This window comes from Poecilia formosa, unplaced genomic scaffold, assembly GCF_000485575.1.
Source record: "Poecilia formosa unplaced genomic scaffold, Poecilia_formosa-5.1.2 Scaffold114, whole genome shotgun sequence".
NCBI classification, from domain to species: domain Eukaryota; kingdom Metazoa; phylum Chordata; class Actinopteri; order Cyprinodontiformes; family Poeciliidae; genus Poecilia; species Poecilia formosa.
In genome coordinates this window covers 1,508,658-1,527,503 of record NW_006800053.1, presented here as the reverse complement: position 1 = coordinate 1,527,503, position 18,846 = coordinate 1,508,658, and the positions used below count along the sequence as shown (strand labels likewise).

Sequence of the window (18,846 nt, the reverse complement as noted above, 5' to 3'; positions counted from 1 at the left end):
CCTTCCTGTTTTCTCCTTTGTTTATTTACAGATTTTGTTATTATTATTATTATTATTATTATGTTCACTTTGGAAGATGTAAAATAAAACAAGGGGAAGGGAGCAAAAATAAAATAATGAGATTGGTAAGAAATGAACGCTTTAACCACCGCCTTACCTGCGTCCCACAGATGAACCTCACAGAGCTCAGTCCAGCGCCGTGCGTCTTCAGCGCTTCTATTCCCGCCTGCACCACTTCCGGGTGACTGGACAGGCCCAGGTAGTTGTTAGCGCAGAAGTTCAATATACCTAAAACACGACGTTTAAAAAGAAAAGGAAAAAAAAAAAAAGAGGAATAAGTAATTTCGCAAAAAACGATGCGAACAAGTCCTCAAATCGATACATAACGAAGAGTGAGAGTGTAAAAGACTGGATGTTTCTCACGTGTGACAGTTTCGCGCATGTTGGGTCATGACCTGAAACAAGCGGGGTCAATGTCTGGGAAGGGGTCAAAGCAGAAACATCAACAACACCACAGAGGATGTGCTTCGCTAGCAGGACAGTAACAAGGCAGAGATTAGAGCTGCTGCCATGGAAACTGAGCGTGAGCTAGAGACGGTTCCGCATCAAACAGAACAAAATCTACGACAGTGGTGTCAATTGATTAGTCAAAGATATTTGATTATTTAAAGCTACACTCACTGTCATTTTCATAAAAATCAATTAAACTCATAATATGTAGGACATCATAGCTGTCAGTTTTTATATTCATTTTGCTTTGTTTTAAAATATTTGTCCAAAATAAAATTGTCATCTTAAAAAACACAAGCTTTTTCACACACATGCTGCTGATGACATCACAGAAGGCAACTGATCAGGTTTTTTATTTTTCTCTTTATTCTTTTGTCTTTTTGTCGCCCATGTTTCTACATCACATTCCTCCCTCAAAAGGAATATTTATATCTAAGAACGAAATTGTCGTAAAAATGTTAAAACCTGCCATGCAATTTCATTCAGTAGTTGCATAGTTTTGATTGTGTAAACATTGTATTCTGGTTCTGATCATCTTCTGGACCAGTCTACTCCTAGAAAATATGGCGTAAAATAACCATTAAAATAAATTAACTCCTACTGGTAGACGCTATTCATTAGCAACATATATCTATATTATAAAACATCAAATAAACAAAAATTACTTCAAAACCAGGACAACTCAGGTACAGAGATCAAAAGGTGCAAAATGGTAAAATGGCCACCCCATCAATTGTAGTGCCTCTTGTGATGTCATCAACTCATAATAAAAACAAAGCACTCAGCATTTTTCCAGCAGTGTTTCTTCTAAAAAAAAAAAAAGACGTTTATTTTATGTTAATGCATACAGCATTTCACAATCTAATAGTTTTATTAGCTTTGTATATCGGTTATTGAAAAGAAAATACATAATTTATACTCTTCATTACAAGAAAAGCTTTATTTTTCCCCAAGAAAAATAAATAAATCGGTCTACAGTTTACACAAAAGACATCATAACAAAACTGAAAAAAAAATGTGTGCAGTGCTTTTTATGCAGTCAGTTGCAGATTTTAAAAGTTTCTTGTATAGAAATATAAACAGTTAAATTAAAATTTGTAGGACCTTCTTTAGATACCTTTTTATTTGCTCTTTGCCGTGTTTGGCCAAATTATAATTCCATTTTTATCTTTGAACAGTTTGTGAAGCCCCTTGGGAAAGGTGCTATAAAAGTAAACTCTACTAAAACAGAAGTAGTGGCTCGTGTTGTTGTGAAATCGTGAGTGCTTTGCTCAAGTAAATCTACTTTTCGAGAAGGCTCGTGGGACGGAAGCAGGACTTTTAAATAACTCCTGGACTGCTTGGACTGAATTTGTCTTGTGAACTTACTAAAGCTGAGCACAGCCCCCTTCAGTGAGCCTGGTTTTTCAGGTTACTACTTTATATAACTTGTGGATACAGTAACCAGAAAGCACTCACTGCCACGGCTGCCTTCCACGTTGATTTGTGGACCCTGCTTGGAGGTAATGATCCTCTCGGCTTTCCACGTGCCTGCGGCTCGGATGGAGTCCAGCTCGTGCTCCAGCACTGCTCTGGCCTCAGCGACAGCCGCGTAGCTCCGTTTCAGAGCCGGTTCCGAGGACGCCAGGAGCCCCCGGGCCGGTTTAATCAAACTCCGAACTGCTTTGCCGAGAGACATGTCGCTTCTTTGATGTCACGCTGAACTGCTGTTGAGGTTCTAAGTCGGCGCGATTGCGTCACCTACTGCTGATGGGTGTATCTGCTCTGGACCAATCATATGTCGCAGAAGCTTAGCAGGTGGGTCTTTTCGTCCAATCAGACTCAGAGCTTTTTGATCAAGTTATGCTACGGTAGCCTGGCGTTTGTGAGATAAACTACAGCAGTAAATAATTCGTTATCATGAAAATAATTCAGTTTTTTTGTTTGTTTTTTTACTATAAAAACGCATTATTAACAGTAATAACTTTTAGCACGAGGTGTAGCTAATAACAATGTTGGGTACATCTTCCTTACTAGCCTAACACGCAAACATAAACATGACCTCACGGTGACCCTTAAGTGTAACATATTAGGCTTAAAGCATTTTCTTTCCCACATCACATTTATGGTTCCTAAAATATAACACACTGTGTAATACTTTTATTTTTAAAAGACTGATGGAACAGTGAAATACATTTTTAGTGTTATCAGAAAATGGCAGTTTCTAATTACTTGTTCATTTTTTGGGGAAAAAATGCTACCCAATGGCAAAACAACACAAAACTGGTTCATAATTTTTTTGGGATAAAACACAGAGAGAAATAAATCAAAGAAATCTATGAATTCTTGAAATGAGCTTCTTTTGGTGGCAGCATGATGGCGCTCAGTCATTTTAATTCTGGTTTGTTCTTTTTGTAAACCCTTGTTCACACACACACACATTTTTTTTTTTTGCTTTTAAGTTTTGCTTTAGGACAGTTGCTATGACATGTATGACGTGGGAAAATTTTATTGGACTGAATTGAAATACAATAAGATAATGCTATGTTTCTTTTCTTTTTTTTCTTGACCCAACTTCGACCTTTTTGAAGTGTGCTCATAGTGCAAGATTCCACAACCACTGTTTTGAAGTGAAACAACATGAACCACAGAAGATGAAAATAACAGTGACAGTTTGGATTTGGAGGAAACAAAATGAAGACAAGACAGTTCTGACGTCCAGTTAATAGCTTTAGTTTAATATCTGGCAGCAATCTGTCATGAATTTCTGACATTATGCGGAAAAGCTGGAAGTACAAAATCTGGAATTTTTCCACATCCAACAAGAAAAAAAGTGAAGCATTAAACAATAACAGTATGTTACATCAGAGCTTCACTTACAAGTTTACAGTGTTTTTTAAATTATTTTTTAAAGTGTATTTTTACCTTTCATGTTACCAATATATATATATATTTATATATACATTTCACAGCAGTATAATACATAATATATCCTGCAAAGTGTTTCTTTGTAACAATATCTTTTTTTCCCCTCTGAATGTCAGGAATGTAACCATATAGAAAATGTGCAAAAGTTTGCTCGCATACAAACCCTCAAGTAAAAACATTCCTTCACCAGCATGGTTTTCACACAGTTCCGAGCTCATTTTCTGGTCCAGCGTTGTTCCTCCAGTGTCGCTTCCATGTAACAACCCTCCACTCAATCATAAGTTGGGACGCACCTGCTGGTGGCGCCGCATGGCTTTAGGACTCGGAGTAGCTGGCGTCCCGTGAGGAGCCTCGCAGGGACGGCAGGCGCTCCGCCGCTTTTGCTCTTTCTGCCAGAAACCTGTCGAACTCTGCCGAGAGCCAAAAAAAGAAAGAAAAAAAAAAAAACACGATTCATGAGTTTGAGTCATGGCTGACAGCTCTAGGTTAACTGGAGAGGAAAATAAAAAAAAAAGAATACATAGAATGTAGAGAGGGTACGTCCTGACTGGTTATTAATAATTCTAAATCCTGCTGGAAAGCGCCATCTGCTGGTGAAATGCATGAAACGGAGAATGAATGGTTGGTGTCAGGCCCGTCGAAATAAGTTAATCGTACGATGAATTAAAACAATATCGCTAATTTCCACTTGCATGATTTATTGTTTTTCTCTTTTCTCTCTCTCTTTCTACCACAAACTGGATGACAAAAGTCTTCAGTCTGGTGCTTTGGTCTCAACTAGACCTTTTTTTGAAAGACAATTTTGTTTACAGAGACTTCATCATTTATTTTATTAGTAGTTTCTGTTGTTTTGTTTATTTATTTTCCTGTTCCTGTGTTAAAAATTCAGTAGAATTAAAAAAATGATCAATATCTGAGAATGTGTTATGCCATTAGTACCATTATATTACTGGAAAATGGTCCAAAACAACGACATTATCGTTTATCGCGATAACTTCCGGGAGAGTTTATTGTCCAGCAACGTTTGTTATAGTGACCAGGCACATTCAACATTTCTATCAATCAGAAAACAAACCAGACTGCGCCCACCGCTTTAAAAATAATAGTTTCATACATTAGTATCAGAGACTGTTTTTTCTATGTAATGGTTCCACTGGTAACCATGGCAGCTGAATAAAATGCTAGCTAGAATCAGTGAGTCATCCAGCAGGAATTAAATGTTTTAATTCTCACCTTCACTGGTCACACCCTCTGAGTCTTCATAGTCGTCGTACTGCATTGCAGAAAAAAAAAACACAAAGTAAACATTTGTGTTTCATTCACCTACATTTTTTGTAGTGTTTTGTCAAAGTGCTGGCAAAATGATTCCAAATAAATCCTTTTTTTTAACTGCAGCATCATGACTATACAGTGAAAGTAAAAAAAATTCCAACCTTTAAAGGGGCGTATTATATAAAATTCACCTTTATATCACATTATACTGCTATTCCTGCAGTGTTTCTAGTGTAGTAGAAAGAGCAGAAGCTTCTTAAAGACACAGAGGCCCAATTTCAAATGGTCAGATTGTGAAGTCAAATTTCTTCTGAGTCAAGTTTGATATTTACGCAGCATTTTTATAATGACTGAAGGTAATATAGGCACTTGATCGTGTCATAAAATACCATTATGTGCATGGAAAATACATAACACTGCTCCTTTAATTTGAGCATATTTATTTAGTTTGGGGAGCGAAAATAATCTCTCATTAAAATATAATTGGTTTGGCCATATGTTTTAGTTGCCAGAGGCTTTGGAGAATATTCATCCTTTGCTTAATATCAAACCAACTTGGAGAGTTAGATTGGTGAGAAAATAAAATAACATCTGGATGATCATCCAGATGATGATGACCCAGATCATCATCATCTGGGTTTAGTGGCACAGCAGAAAAACAGAAGTCATGGGTTATTAAACTGAAGTTTCTAGACACTTTAATTTCCAGGAAATTTAATGTAAAATGCTCCAGTTGTATTTATTCCAGAGGGATTGTTATGAGCAACCACCAATTGTGCAAATGGTGGTGATTTTGTTAAAAATAAATTAAATCCTAACATGGGTTTGTTTTTCCTTGACCCTGAAGAAATATGCTCAAACTAAAACCAATAAAGACCAGCAAATACAATATCTGCTGTTTTCTAATTGTGTATGTTATTGTACAGAACTGAGCGAAACGAAATAGATTTCTAACATGACCGAAAAATCTCTCAGAAAAACCAGATAAAAGTTTCTCCAAAAGTCGGCTTGACTCAACAGTGTCTGCAGTTTTATAGATGTAGAATTTTTAGAAAAGACTGTGTGTGTTTAATATTTAAGCTAAAGTAAAATAGGTGTAACACGTCAGTCGGAACATAAACTCCGTAAGATCTGGTCGCTGACCTCGTCTTCCAGCTCTAGCCATTTCTCGACGTCGTCCATGACATTGGACTGGTTGATGGGAATCTGAGGAGGAAAAGTAGAGCAAAGGGTGAGCGAAGCCGGAAGTGAAACAGCAGAATCATCATGCCACCAAACCACCGAGCACAAATCGAAAGCGAAAAGGACAGAAGACTCAAACTGCATCACCAACCGAAGTGAGGAACGGAGAAAAACTCAAGAGGTGAGGAAAAAATGTCGACATGTCCCAAACAATGCGGTCGTGCTCAAACACCAACATGCAGACCATTGAGACTGACCTCAAAAAAAAAAAAAATGAAATAAATAAAAAAAAATCTTCATAAACAGAAACAAAAGTCACCAACAACACATTCGAATGGCAATACAGGGAAAAAAAGCAAGCGTTTGCACGCTAGCTGTGCGTTCAGACCCACCATTCCCCTTTTAATCATCCAATCTAACTTTGGTGAAGAGCTGCGGGTCGAGGCTGGACTCTCATCCTTCACACACACACACACACACACACACACACACACACACACACAGAGAGAGTTCATTGAAAAGGAAACACTTAGAGAGGCATAACTATTCCCCCAAAACTCACCACTGTGTTCATAGCACAGGCTCTATAAACACCCCATTTAAAACCTAACTTTAAGTCTAACCTGACTTTTTTTTTTTTTTACCATTTTAAGCTGCTTTCACCTTAATGTTCACATGTGCTCAAATGTCCCATGACAGACAACAAGTTCAGTCTTGTGACTCTCAAATCTGTAGGAATCTCAAATGCCACAGTGTTTTTTTTTCTTCTTACCAATCCAGAGTTTTGTAAACTGCTGCCCTGAGCTCGAGCCGGATCGTCTTCTGTCACTTCATTCGCATCACTGAAAACAAAGTTTTGTACATTAATTAACTGCCATTAGAGTCATTTACATAAGAACGAGGCAAACTGGGTGAAACGTTCTCAGCAGAAAACGCAACTTGCCGCAAACAGGCAGAATTACCGAATTTGCTTCGTTTTTATCTGCAACTAAAGGGTCTTCCATTGTGTGCTTACAAAATTTTTCTCACATGGTCAGAGTGATGTGATTATGTGCATTAAAGCAAGTTTGGATTCTTTGGATTCTTCTGGACAAACAAATCGAGAAAGTTTCCATCTCTAAGCTGCCGCAGGATGACTATATGACTTACATGATCAATATCTGATATTTGATATTAATATTATTGCTTTAACTGATATCTGAACATGTATATATACTTTTCCCTACACTTCCAGTGTTTAGCACAGTGTTTCTCAACCCTGGTCCTCACCGCCCCCCTGCTCTGCATGTTTTAGATGTGCCTCTATTCCAGAGCAGCTGATCCAAATGATTGCATGACCATCTAGTACTGCAGAAGCCTGTTAATCACCCAGAGATACAATTCAGGTGTGTGGCAGAAGGGAAATACCGAAAACATGCATGACAGGGGGGGCGGTGAGGACCAGGGTTGAGAAACACTGGTTTAGCAGAAGCCTCTCTGCTTCAGCTAACCCCATCCCTCCAGAAACACATACAAAAGTGGCAACAAGATGGAAATTGACTATTGACCTAGTTTTTTTTTTTATCTGTTATGCTAAAAAATGAACACCATTGGCAAATACAGATGTTTATGCAGATATGTCATGCATCCCTAATTTTAATTTTTTGGATTTATTTCTATGCAGTGGTAGGTGCTGCTAGCTACTCCCTAAAGCAGTGGGCTAATTAAACATTTTCAAAGTTAGCAGAAACATCAAAGCACAAAACCAAAAAGACATTACTCTGTTTTTAGTGGATAAACACACTTGTGCCCACCACTGTTAGCATGCTAACAAGAAAGTTACTTGTGCTAATCTTATAGCACTAATGATAAATTAGTTCTGCTTCTGCTAACACAAAAGCGCTACAACCAACATGGTCTGGAAAAATTAATTTAGGGCAAGATTAGGCAACATAGGTTAAATGTTTTCAAAGTTAGCAAAAGTGCTAAAGTGTTAAGGATTCCCCCCCTCACCCCCCACTGTTAGCCCACCACTGTTTCTTGGTATCGCAACTTGTCAACTGTATCTTCAATCTTGTTAAAATGCGCAGCAAAGTAATTGGCATTTTCACTGCTAGATTTGAGAATGTCTTGAAAATCTTAAGAGTGAAGATGAACGTCTGCTTTATGGTCACAGACACTGGTGTTTTGATGCTGCTAGCCATGCTAGCATTACCCATGTTGCTAATATAAGATGCTAAATACAATAAAAACTGTTAATTCTAAGGTCATTTTGCCTTTGTTTTAAAACGATGTCTCCCCATATACAATATAAATAAGAGAAATTCAAATTAGCTAAAATAAGTAGTAAGCAGATAAAAAAATAACGAGAAATTGGAAACAAAATACTGTTCAGTGCGTTGCTGATTTTAGCCTTTTAGAATTGATTCATTTATTTATTTTTGTTTACCTTGTTAGTTGTTGACTTGAGATGTTTATTTTCTGCGATAACATGTCATCTGATTCGCTTGTACCTGAATATGAAAAAAAAAAAAAACAGGAAGCGTTGTAAAAAGGGGAGAACAACAATGTCAAGAGAATTAATGGTAAAATCTTTAAATAAAATATTGAATTGAAAATGGTACAAAAACAACATGCTTCATATGTATACAGAAAAACGGCACATTAAAAATGTAACAAATATATATCGCTACACACAAGAAAAACAAATAAATCTTTGTTTTCATTAAAGCAACATATCACACTTAAACAGGTACATGAATTCAATGAGAAACAATATTTCCAAATTAAGAAATAATTGTACTGACTTGACTTAATTGATTTGTGTAATTAAAAAACATAACACGAACTTAAACAACCAGATGATTCCCCACATCAAACACCAGGCAACATTTTAGCAGGTGCTCCAGGCGAAATATAAATGTCACTCCATAATATATGTATAAAAAAAATCACAATATTTCAGTTTCATCCCTTTATGACTCATCTTGGTAGCATTTATACTGTAGCTCTGAGCGAGTTACAGAAAGCGAGCTGCGTTAGAGGAGCAGTGAGAAATGCGACACTCACTCAGCTTGGCCATCAGACTGTACAAACTGTCTGGCTTGGACAGACTGAGGGAGCTGTCGCTTTTAACTGAGGCCATCCCTGATTGGCTGACGGGTGAATAAAGGTCCGACAGGTTTATGTAGTTGTCGCTCTGCAAGGAATCAAAAGAAAAATGTAAAATCCAACAGATACACGACACCAAAATGAGCGTATTGCTGCTCTTTACCTTCTGCTCTGTGCTTTGACCGTTGGTTAATCTTCTTTCAAACCTGTAGATAGCAAAACAACCAATGGGGATTAAACAGCCTTATTGAAGCGTTTTAATAATAATAATAATAATAATAATAATAATGCAGTAACCTGTGGTAGCGAGTGAAGGCAGTGTTCATTTCATCGTTGGTGGCCAGTAATTCCTCGATCAGGTTCTCCTCGTTGAGTCTGGGGATGATCTTCACGATCCTGTCTTGCATTTCCTTACATACAGTGTACAACTGCTAATGACACAACCAGACAAACCATGTGTGGGTTGGGGGGGGATTGAAGGGCCGGATGCAGCACGGAGCGCATGAAGCGCTAGATCAGTTAAGGGCACCGCAGAGTCATCAAGCGACAGGAGAGGAAGGAAATCCACAGTGACGCGGCTCGGAGCGCATTCGGCTCGGAGCGCATTCGGCTCGGAGCGCATTCGGCTCGGAGCGCATTCGGCTCGGAGACGGATCCATTTTTACCTCCAGCAGCTCCATGTCTGCCTGCTTCGCCGTGACCGGGTCCAGCTGGCTCATCATCTCCGACATGGTGGACAGGTTGGTGCGCACCACGCCCAGCTCCGTCTTCAGCATCTTCACCTGCAGCGACACGGCGAGTGAGTCGGAGAGCGCAGCAACAAGCCGAGGTGCGCTGAGAAATCAGCTGGCAACGACCAAACGAGGGATGCACCGATCCGCTTTTTTCACTTCCGATGCCGATATCGGAGGTTTGATATCGGCCAATTCCGATCCCGTGCAGGGAATCAATGACTTAAGATATTTCTTTTTTTTAAAACGTAGACATAAATGTACTGAATACAACAAACGCATAAACATAACACAACTTTGATTTGTTCAGTCAGTGAAACTAGGAGTAGAACAGCCAATGTAAAATTAATAAGAAAGAAACTGAAACTGAGAAAAACAATAGACTGGTAAAACATTAAAAAAATAAACTGCTACGAACTTTGTTTCCAATGGGTCAGAAGGTGTAATTAGGAATTCTAAATATAATGTAAAATAAATAATAAAGTTTGACGTGGCTCAGAGCACAAAGCATAGAATTAGACTGAATTGCCACAATCCCCAATCTAGAAACTTTTGTTTTGATAACAGGATGATACAGATATTAATATCGGATCAGTGCATCTCTGCACTAAAAGGTTGAAAACAACTAATTTCTTTTCTGAGCAGTGAATCCACAGTAGCTAAGCACTACATTACTTTACAGCCACACTTTTCAGTGTGGAAGTAGAAACTGTAGGAAGAAGAATCAGAGTTAGTTGTTTTCCAAGTGTTAGCGAGGTGACTAAACAGGAAGTGAGGCTGGTCCTTTTAACTCGGGGTGAGATTTCAGGAGTGAACAGGAAGCTGGACGTCTTAAAGTTTTCCTTTTCAAAAACGGTATCCACCGTAGATTACGCTGGATTAGGACGTGTTGGAAGTTTTGGAAATCTCTGATCTTAATATGAAAGTAAAGTAAATCCACAGATATTAGTGCTAATTGTGCTGATCATGCTAATTTGCTACAGCAGAGTAAAATGTCACATCTGTGATCACGTTGTCTTTGTTTTGAAACAGCAGAGGAATGGTGCTTATCTGCAGAGCTCTGTAACACACACTGCTCACACATGCGCACAGTGTGACGTCGCCTCTGCTCCCACTGTAATTCAATAATGATCTGTCAAGGTGGAGTTTCAGAAGGAGTAGGAGGTTTTAAAGAGAAAGAAGCGCAATTTCAAGGCGTTAAATGAGGAAGTCAAATTACTTTTAAGTCATATTTAACTGAAGTTAACATAGCTACTTTGTTATGCTAGAAAATGGCAGGAAAACACAAAATACTGTCCCTTTAAAAAGATACATTTTCTATGTTTTTGTTTAAAACCCCTAAATAGAAATTAGCTAATTAGCTAAAACTTATTGGAAGGTCAGAGCTTCACAAAACTAGTGGTCCGATATCAGCCACAAACACTCCTGCTGGTTGAGTGACTCAACTCTTAGTGAAAGGAAGGATGAAGGTTAAAGGCCAAAGTAAGAAATAGAAATAATAAGCAATTGTTGAACCACCATAGCGTCACCTTCCTAAAATAATGTATTTTTTTTTGCCAAATTTTATTTGGCAAACTTTTTTTTTGCCAAATTTTAGAAGAAAAAAAAAAGACTTGGGCTATTTTTTTAGGAAGGTGACGACAGAGAAACTGAAATTGTCAGAGCGCGGTGACAGTCAGCTGTTGTCGTCTGGCTGCATCACCTGGCTGGGAGTGAAGGCACCGGTTCCCTCCAGGGCCAGTCTGAGCTCAGAGGTGTGAGCGGGGATGAGAGGAGGTTTAGTGGACAGGCGCACAGCAGACAGAGCAGTGACAGCAGGCCCGTTCCCAGGTAAAGTCTGCCGCACGCAGAGGCAGCGAGAAGACAACAGATAAGGAAATGAGCAAAAGACAAGAGGAGGCGGATCGGAAAGCACAGCAACGGCGCCTTGCACCTTCTTCAGAGGCTGAGCCGACGGGTAGCCGTCGAGCTGAGCCGCCGGGAACTCCAGTCCCTTCCGCCGCAGGTCTTCGTACACCGACACCACGCCCGTCAGGTCGGGCGAGCTGCGGAATGCGTCGGCCCACGCCTTGTTGAGAGAAGAAACCACAAGTTACTCAGGGGCGTTGACGCGAATAAAACCAGGTCCAGCAGGTGGGGCTCTTTGTTTCACCTCAGCCCCACCTGCAGAGCCTGGCACCTAAAAATGCTGTTCCACTAACCGCGGCACCAGTTCAACATATTTTACTGAAGTAAAAGTAAAAAGTAGCTGTCCAAGAAATTACTCAAGTGAGTGATTTTGTTGTTTTGTAATGATTTTCATATTAGTCATTAAAACAACAAAATTTTCAGATACTGTAAGTTTATATTTTGACAAACCAAATAATGTCAGACATCAAAATATAAAGTTCTGTGGAAATTTTGGCATTTTAAGGACCAAAATGATTTAAACAAATTGACTACAAGGTAACAAAATCATCTCTTTTTTTTAACCACAAATTCACCAGACACAGATACGCAACTAAAGGCTTTTGTTAGTTTTATATTGAAAGAAACTGATCAGGATTTTTTCCCCCCTCATTTTGTTGTTTTGTAATTCTCTTATTTAGATGAATAATTTTCTTTTTTATTCCTTAACACACCAAAATCTGCTCATAATTTTATATTTTAACAAACTGAATGACGTCAGGCATCAAAACAAAGTTATGTGGAAAAGTTGGTATTTTAAGGACTGAAATTAAAATAATTCATCTAAATAACATCATTACAACAAAAATAATCTCCCTTTTTTTGTTTTACCACAAATTCACCAAACAAAGACACACACCTAAAATTTTTATAAAAATTTTAATTTAAAAAGAAATTCATTTGGAATATTTTTTCCCCTGATTTCTGTTATTTTGTAATTCTCTTATTAAGATGAATTGTTTTATTTTTGATTCCGTAAGACACTAACACACAACCTTACATTTTGACAAACCAAATGACGTCACACATCGTCATTTGGAAACATAAAGTCACGTGGAAATTTAAGGATATGAAAATAATTCATCTAAATAACATGATTACAAGAAAAAAAAACAAATTCAGGCGAAAGAAAAAAAAATTTCAAGATTAGTTTCTTTCAAAATAAAACTTCCAGAAATTAGCGACACTTCACAATAAAGTCACTAAAGTAAAAGCAAAGCGTAAACGCTCTAAAAGAAAATACTTCCCAAAAAGTTACCCAAGTAAATGTAACCAGTTAGTACCGAACTCGGCCCACCTGTATGATGCCGAGGACTCGGTCATGAACGATCTGTGGCGGGTTGTTCCTGGGGATGATGGCGCGCACCAGAACGCCCTCGATGAAGTCGCGTGTCGTAACCAAAATGTGAAATCTGTAGCCGCAGTTCTTCACACACATCTCAAGGACCTGCGGTCAGAAAGAGGATGAAGAGGAAATCTATCAGAAAACACACCAAAGGAAACCAAGTTGTTTAAATCCCAAGATTTCACACGACGACAAACAGAACCGACGCTCACAGTAAGAGCCAGCATGATCTCCTTGAAGTTCTTGTTCGCCACAATCCGTTTCTTTATGGCTCTGACTGCGTCTCTGGGCCTGGGAGTCAGAGAGGTGGCAACAGTTAGACGCATGTAAGCTCGAGGGAAGGGCATGTTTCTGATCATGACAGATAGCACACACACACACACACACACACACACGGATACACACCCTTCCTCTGAGCTGTTGGTTATGTCACAGATTTCCATATTGAGTTCCCAGTCTTCAGATGGTAAACTGGAGTTAGTGGCACGCTCTGTAAAACCCCCCCAAAAAGTCAAGAGACGTCAAACAGTTTGCTAATGCTAATGCCAACAAATACGACGTTTATCCATATTTATGCATCACATTTTTTATTATACCATTAGCAGCTGGTCTTTTTTTGTTTTTTAATTCTTTAGCTTAAACATTTAGCTACAGTTCTGGACATTTGGAAATTAGAAACTGTATATTAGCGATGCACCGACAGGAAAATTAGTTAGGGAAAATACTTTAATTTTATAATTACATCATAAAATGAATTCTCTTCAAAGGGGTTGCACTGAAACGTACTGAAATGAAAGGATAAAAATACTAAAATGAAAAGAAACGGCAACGTAGCATCAAGCTAGGTATTCAGTAATACTTTGTGTATAAGCTGCATGGTGTGGTTTACTTCAGGAGGCGAGCGCCATTGTGGAGACGCACATCTTCATTATGTGGGGATATTTTTAGCTCCTGCATGGCTGCCTGGATGAAGGATAAACGATTTCCTGTTTGACCCAAAAAACCTGGAAGAATCATTTACAGCTCCGAAGAGACGGGCTGGATCAGATAAGTCTGATGAACACTGATGACCACAGGAAACCTAAATGTGCGCAGCTATGTAAACATTCCATTTTGGTACTTTAATAGCAGCACACTCCTAGATACCTAATACAAACAAACAAACAACAACAACAACAAAAAAAAAACAGTAAAAACTAACACAAATAATGTGGAAACATGAGTTTGTAAATTTCCTTTTTTGGGGGTGACAATAGAATAGAACAGTCCTTTGTTTATCCCTCTGATGGGAAATTCCCAGTATAGTAGCATGATTGATAGATAAATTGAGAGTGGGGGGTTTCTAGTCCAATTTTGCCAGGAGGGGGTTTCAGGGTGGGGCCAGTGTTTCCTCACTGGGGCACAGAACAAAAGAATAAAAAATACATAAATAAAAAAAGGGGCAGTATTTCATTGTTTAATATTTTAAATCAGCCACATTTTGCAGGTTGCAGACACCAGATATAGAGATGAAAACTGTGATCCTATCACAATTAGAGATGCAACGATCCAATATTAATATCTGTATCGATGATGAAAAAAATTTCTAGATTGGGTATTGGTGACATGTGCCAAATCCATAAAGGCAGATCTATAAAGTCTAATTCTATGCTTTGTGCTCTAATTTCGCTGTCTGATCCAATTGAAAAAAGGTTTATTGCAGTTTATTTTTTTAAATTGTTCACCAAGATAGAAAAAAAACCAATAGTTTGTCTATCAGTTTCAGTTTCATAACTATTTATCTTACACTGGCTGTTATACTCCTGAATGAACTGACTGGACAAATTAAAGTTGTGTTGTTTTTACATGTTTTACCAAGCTTGTTGAAGCTACTTGTGTATTTAAGTGTGCCGTCCTAGCGCAGAGTTATCAAATAAATTTGTAATTCAGTACATTTATGTCTGTGTTTGAAAAAAAAGAAAAGTTTGATGTGAGTTTAGCAGACAGATTGGTACCTAAATCTCAAATATCGGTACTGGTATCGGAAGTGAAAAAAGTGGATCGGTGCATCGCTGATCCCAATACAGCTGAAGGTAAAAGTGATTTTTTTTAATTTATTGTTAAAAAATAGCTACAAGGGTAAAAGTTGAAATTGGTCAAAAGCAGCAATAGTTACACTAATAGAAGCACACTGGTACACCCGTTAAGAACAACAACAATAACATTTTCATAAACAATTGAAAGAAATCCACGATATAAGAAACGTAAAACCCCCGAAGTTGACACATTTTACAGAAAGATGAAAACAAACAACATGCTAATAAAGTCTTAGCATGTTGTTTAGACGGAAAAAACTCATCTGTTTACCCTTAGCATTGTTTACAGGCATTACATTAGAAAATGTCAATATGGGTGTATGCGCTTCCTGGTTCCCAAGGTTACCGCTGTCTCTTTTAATAAATGAAAACGAGCTCCTTAATCGTTGATATTAGAGCAAAAAATAAAAATAGTAATAAAGATATTTGAAGCAGTCAGTTTGCGAATACTAGTGAGTTAGTGGCACAGAAAAGCCAGTGTGATGTAAATGTGCTGCAGCCTGCTCTCATTTGGGTCAGATGGGGTGGGTGGGGGTGGGATGTCCGGCTCAGCTCGGTGCAGGTTAAAAACGGAGCCAACGGGGACCGATCGGTCTCCCAACACCTCCCCCGCCTAATCATTGTCTTCTCAGGGCGTCAATCACGCCGTAAGCCGCTGCGCCTCCATCTGTTTTCATGCGTTTAAGTTGTTGTTTCCCCCTCCATGGTGAAACGCACCATGTCTTGGAATAAAATAAAAATAAATAAATAAATAAATAGAAAACAGGTTGCAGAACGGAGTAAATGGCAGCTCGGTGGAGCCTGGGCGGAACGTTTGAGCAAAGCCAGTGATCGCGTTAAAGCGCTTTAATTTTTTATTTTCCTTCCCTGTTTTTTCTTGCGTTCGTTGAGAGCTCACCGATTAGCTGGCCCACCGGCGAGCTGAACGGATTCCCCAGCAGAAACTCCATGATGGTGGACGGTGAGACGGTCCAGCGAAGCGCCGACGTCCCCGGGTCCCCGCTGCTGCTGCCGCCGCCGCTGCTGCTGCTGCTGCTTTCTCCAAAGTGGAGCACCGAGTGCGTCAGACTTTAAAGGGAAAGCAGCCTAATACTTATCAGATGCTCGCTGTTGTTACAAGGTCGGTACGGTGTAACTGCGCCCCGCGGCGGCTGCTTGGATGTCTGCTCCATAAAAGAAAATAAAGAAATAACAGAAGAAAATATTTGCATTTACATTAGCATATAGTAACTGTCCGAGCTTACAGTTACTGTATGCTAACAGTTTGCAGTTAGGTATGTATATATATGGTATACATACGTAACAGTATACCGTATGCTAACATACAGTATACTGTTTTCTAACTGTATAAAAAAACTCTGAGGATCATTTTCAGATCCTCACAACCGAAAGAAAGAAAAAAAAAATAGAAAAGAAACTATTTATTAAAAAATGCAATGTTGTAGTGGGTAGAACATGAAGTATTGGACTATACCTAAGAAAAAAAAATGTATCCATACTTTCTGAAAACTACCTCCCATTTTACAGTCGACGGAGTATTAGGGGGCCACGCGAAACAATTTTTAAAAAATACATTTACGAGATTAAATTCATAATATTACGATAATAAAATCGAAATAATACGAGAAAACCAAAAATAATAACAGTTCAAGATTAAAGTCATAATGTGAAAATAAAGTTGTATTATTACTTTTCTCTCGTAGTACTATTTCATTGTTGGATATAGGACCTTATTCCCGTAATTTTGTTTAATTTGTATTTTCCTTTCGTGGCCCTAAAACTTGTATAATCGTATAGTGGAAGTGGTTTTCAGAAAGTGTGAACTGCGTTTTCATTCAGTCCCCGTGGTGGAAATTTTGTACGTTTTTTTTTCCTGTGCAAAATAAGTTGCCAGATATTGTGACACTCTGCCCTTGTCACGTGTGTTGTACAACTTTGAATTAATCGTGATTTAGTCACGGTGGAGGGAGCTGCTGAAGAAACTGTTTTACTTTTGCCCCTTTTCCACCGGCTCTACTCGGCCGGCTCGGCTCGGCTCGCTTTAAATGCAGTCGTCAGGTCGGACAGAATTGATTTTTAATCAGAATTATGATTTTCTGGAATGTCTCACTTTAGTGTGTTTTGGGGGATTGTTTCACTTTGGTAAAATGTGCCCCAAATAAAGAAATAAAAGAAATTAAGAACTTTCCAAATGAAAAAGCGAAAATTTACCTGAGGCAAAGTTTTCCACTATCGCTCACTCAAACCGGTGGTAGACAAACGAGAAACGAGTGAGCAGAATATTCCAGATTGAAATGTTTTTGAATATTCAACATCAGGTTAACGCCATAAATCATTTCAGTCTGTAAAACCCAAACATGGACGGCGCTGGTGTCAGAATGACTGCGTCGTTACGGAGAAGAACTGCTGGGTTTGTTGTTTCATCCTACCGAGTGTAGCTATGACTCAGAAACAGTGACTCACTCTTACTGCCGATACACTTCACTGACATCACCAGCAGGTGACGCAGTTGTCCACGTTTAGGAGACCTGTTCATGGCACGTGCATCATTTCTTACTAATAAACTAAATGAAATTATTCACATTTTATTGTGACAAAAAGAATACTCTGGGATCTTTAGTCAGATTATCGTGGAAAAATTACAGAGATAAACTTCTGTGTGGCGGACTGAGGCCGCACTAACCTGTATTGAAGCTGCTGTATGTAACAAAAGATATATTTTTTACAGATTTATTGAAAAGGTCGTGACAGTATGGTATGAGACAGAAAATCTCTGAAAAAAATCGAGCTCCTTTGCTTTCTCCCAGTGCTAACTAGAAACAACCAATCAGGGTCAGGAGGCGGGTCTTAGTGCTGTCCATCGTCCTTATGCTTACATACAGCTTCCCCCTTGCTCTCTGCTATCCTGCAGCTTCTTCCTCATAGCAGTGTGTGAATGCTAAGGCTAGTTAGCATGTCCACCACTGACAGAGGATGAACGATTTTCCTGTAATGGTAAATTGTTTCTCCGCCATTAGCACATTTAGCAGCGAGTACATGAGAGTGATTGGCAGCGCTAAGACACTCCTTCTGGTTCTGATTGGTTGTTTTTGGTCAGGTCGAATCAGAAGCTATGCTAATCATTTGGAGAGATGTAGAAACTCGGGGGAATAGGTAGAGGAGACTAATCTTTTGACAGATTATTCTATTCTATTCTATTCTATTCTATTCTATTCTATTCTAACAAAGTTGGAACCGTCAACCCAGGGCTACGTTCAGGAACAAACTGTGTCCTCTCTTGCTTCCAATTAGCATGGTCAGACTGTATAACCATCTGTTTAGCACCTGTCATGACGAAAGAACAACAAAACACACTTATGAAGGGGGGAGGGAGGAAAGAAAGGAGGAACTTTGCAGACTGAAAGAAGGAGAGTCTCTTAAAAAGATTTTTCTCGATGTCCCAGCTTGTGGAGCAATTAAGCCGTAACTCGTCAGCATGAGTCACCGGTAGGTCAGAGGGGCGACAGAGCCGGGGTCGGAGCTGAAACCATCTGCTCTCATCCTCAGCAGCGACACTCCCAGCTAACACCTCCCCATCCTGTCGTCATGGTAGTAAAGATGTAGGACCAGAGTGGATTTTTTTACTTGTTTCTTTTTATCTTTCTACAAACACATTCAACATATTTTAATTGGATTTTTGGATGACAAGCCACTAACTGTGGCACATTTGTCACATAGTCAGAAGGGATACTTTTCAATCTTTTAAGATAAAAATCTCAAAAATTTTAGTTCTAGTTTTATTTAATCT

General features: G+C 38.8%; 2 protein-coding genes across 5 annotated transcripts in view; both read right to left on the bottom strand.

Moving 5' to 3' along the window:
• The window catches only part of LOC103143685 (2-amino-3-ketobutyrate coenzyme A ligase, mitochondrial), an 8,037-nt gene extending 5,765 nt beyond the window's left edge, over window positions 1–2,272 (bottom strand). The window contains exons 1-2 of the mRNA XM_007560319.2: window positions 1,969–2,272; window positions 158–288 (exon numbers count right to left, since the gene is read on the bottom strand). Coding sequence (XP_007560381.1) covers window positions 158–288; window positions 1,969–2,188 — 351 coding nt within the window. The 5' untranslated portion in view covers window positions 2,189–2,272. The remainder of the gene's footprint in view (window positions 1–157; window positions 289–1,968) is intronic.
• Window positions 2,273–3,206: 934 nt separating this feature from the next.
• Window positions 3,207–16,180, bottom strand: tom1 (target of myb1 membrane trafficking protein). Of its 4 annotated transcripts, none has more exons than XM_007560315.2 (16): window positions 15,958–16,178; window positions 13,390–13,474; window positions 13,197–13,275; window positions 12,937–13,086; window positions 11,626–11,760; window positions 11,395–11,529; window positions 9,627–9,743; window positions 9,259–9,392; window positions 9,125–9,167; window positions 8,920–9,049; window positions 8,300–8,363; window positions 6,644–6,713; window positions 6,264–6,329; window positions 5,833–5,895; window positions 4,651–4,690; window positions 3,207–3,827 (listed from the first exon to the last, which is right to left on the bottom strand). In XM_007560315.2, exons 1-16 carry the CDS (start codon window positions 16,007–16,009, stop codon window positions 3,733–3,735), a joined length of 1,458 nt encoding a protein of 485 aa, XP_007560377.1. In that variant the 5' UTR covers window positions 16,010–16,178; the 3' UTR covers window positions 3,207–3,732. The 4 variants fall into 4 exon arrangements, with proteins under 4 accessions (XP_007560377.1, XP_007560378.1, XP_007560380.1 ...); XM_007560316.2 differs by having other exon boundaries at window positions 9,259–9,389; XM_007560318.2 differs by lacking the exon at window positions 11,395–11,529 and having other exon boundaries at window positions 15,958–16,180.
• Window positions 16,181–18,846: the final 2,666 nt, after the last annotated feature.

Bases quoted from the DNA above. Each gene is read 5' to 3' on its own strand.
- tom1 (XM_007560315.2), bottom strand. From the start codon at position 16,009: ATGGAGTTTCTGCTGGGGAATCCGTTCAGCTCGCCGGTGGGCCAGCTA. The intron at 13,276-13,389 runs GTGTGTATCCGT...TCTGACTCCCAG, and splicing joins ACCAACAGCTCAGAGGAAGG to GCCCAGAGACGCAGTCAGAG. The intron at 9,050-9,124 runs GTAAAGAGCAGC...GATTCCTTGCAG, and splicing joins GTCAAAGCACAGAGCAGAAG to AGCGACAACTACATAAACCT.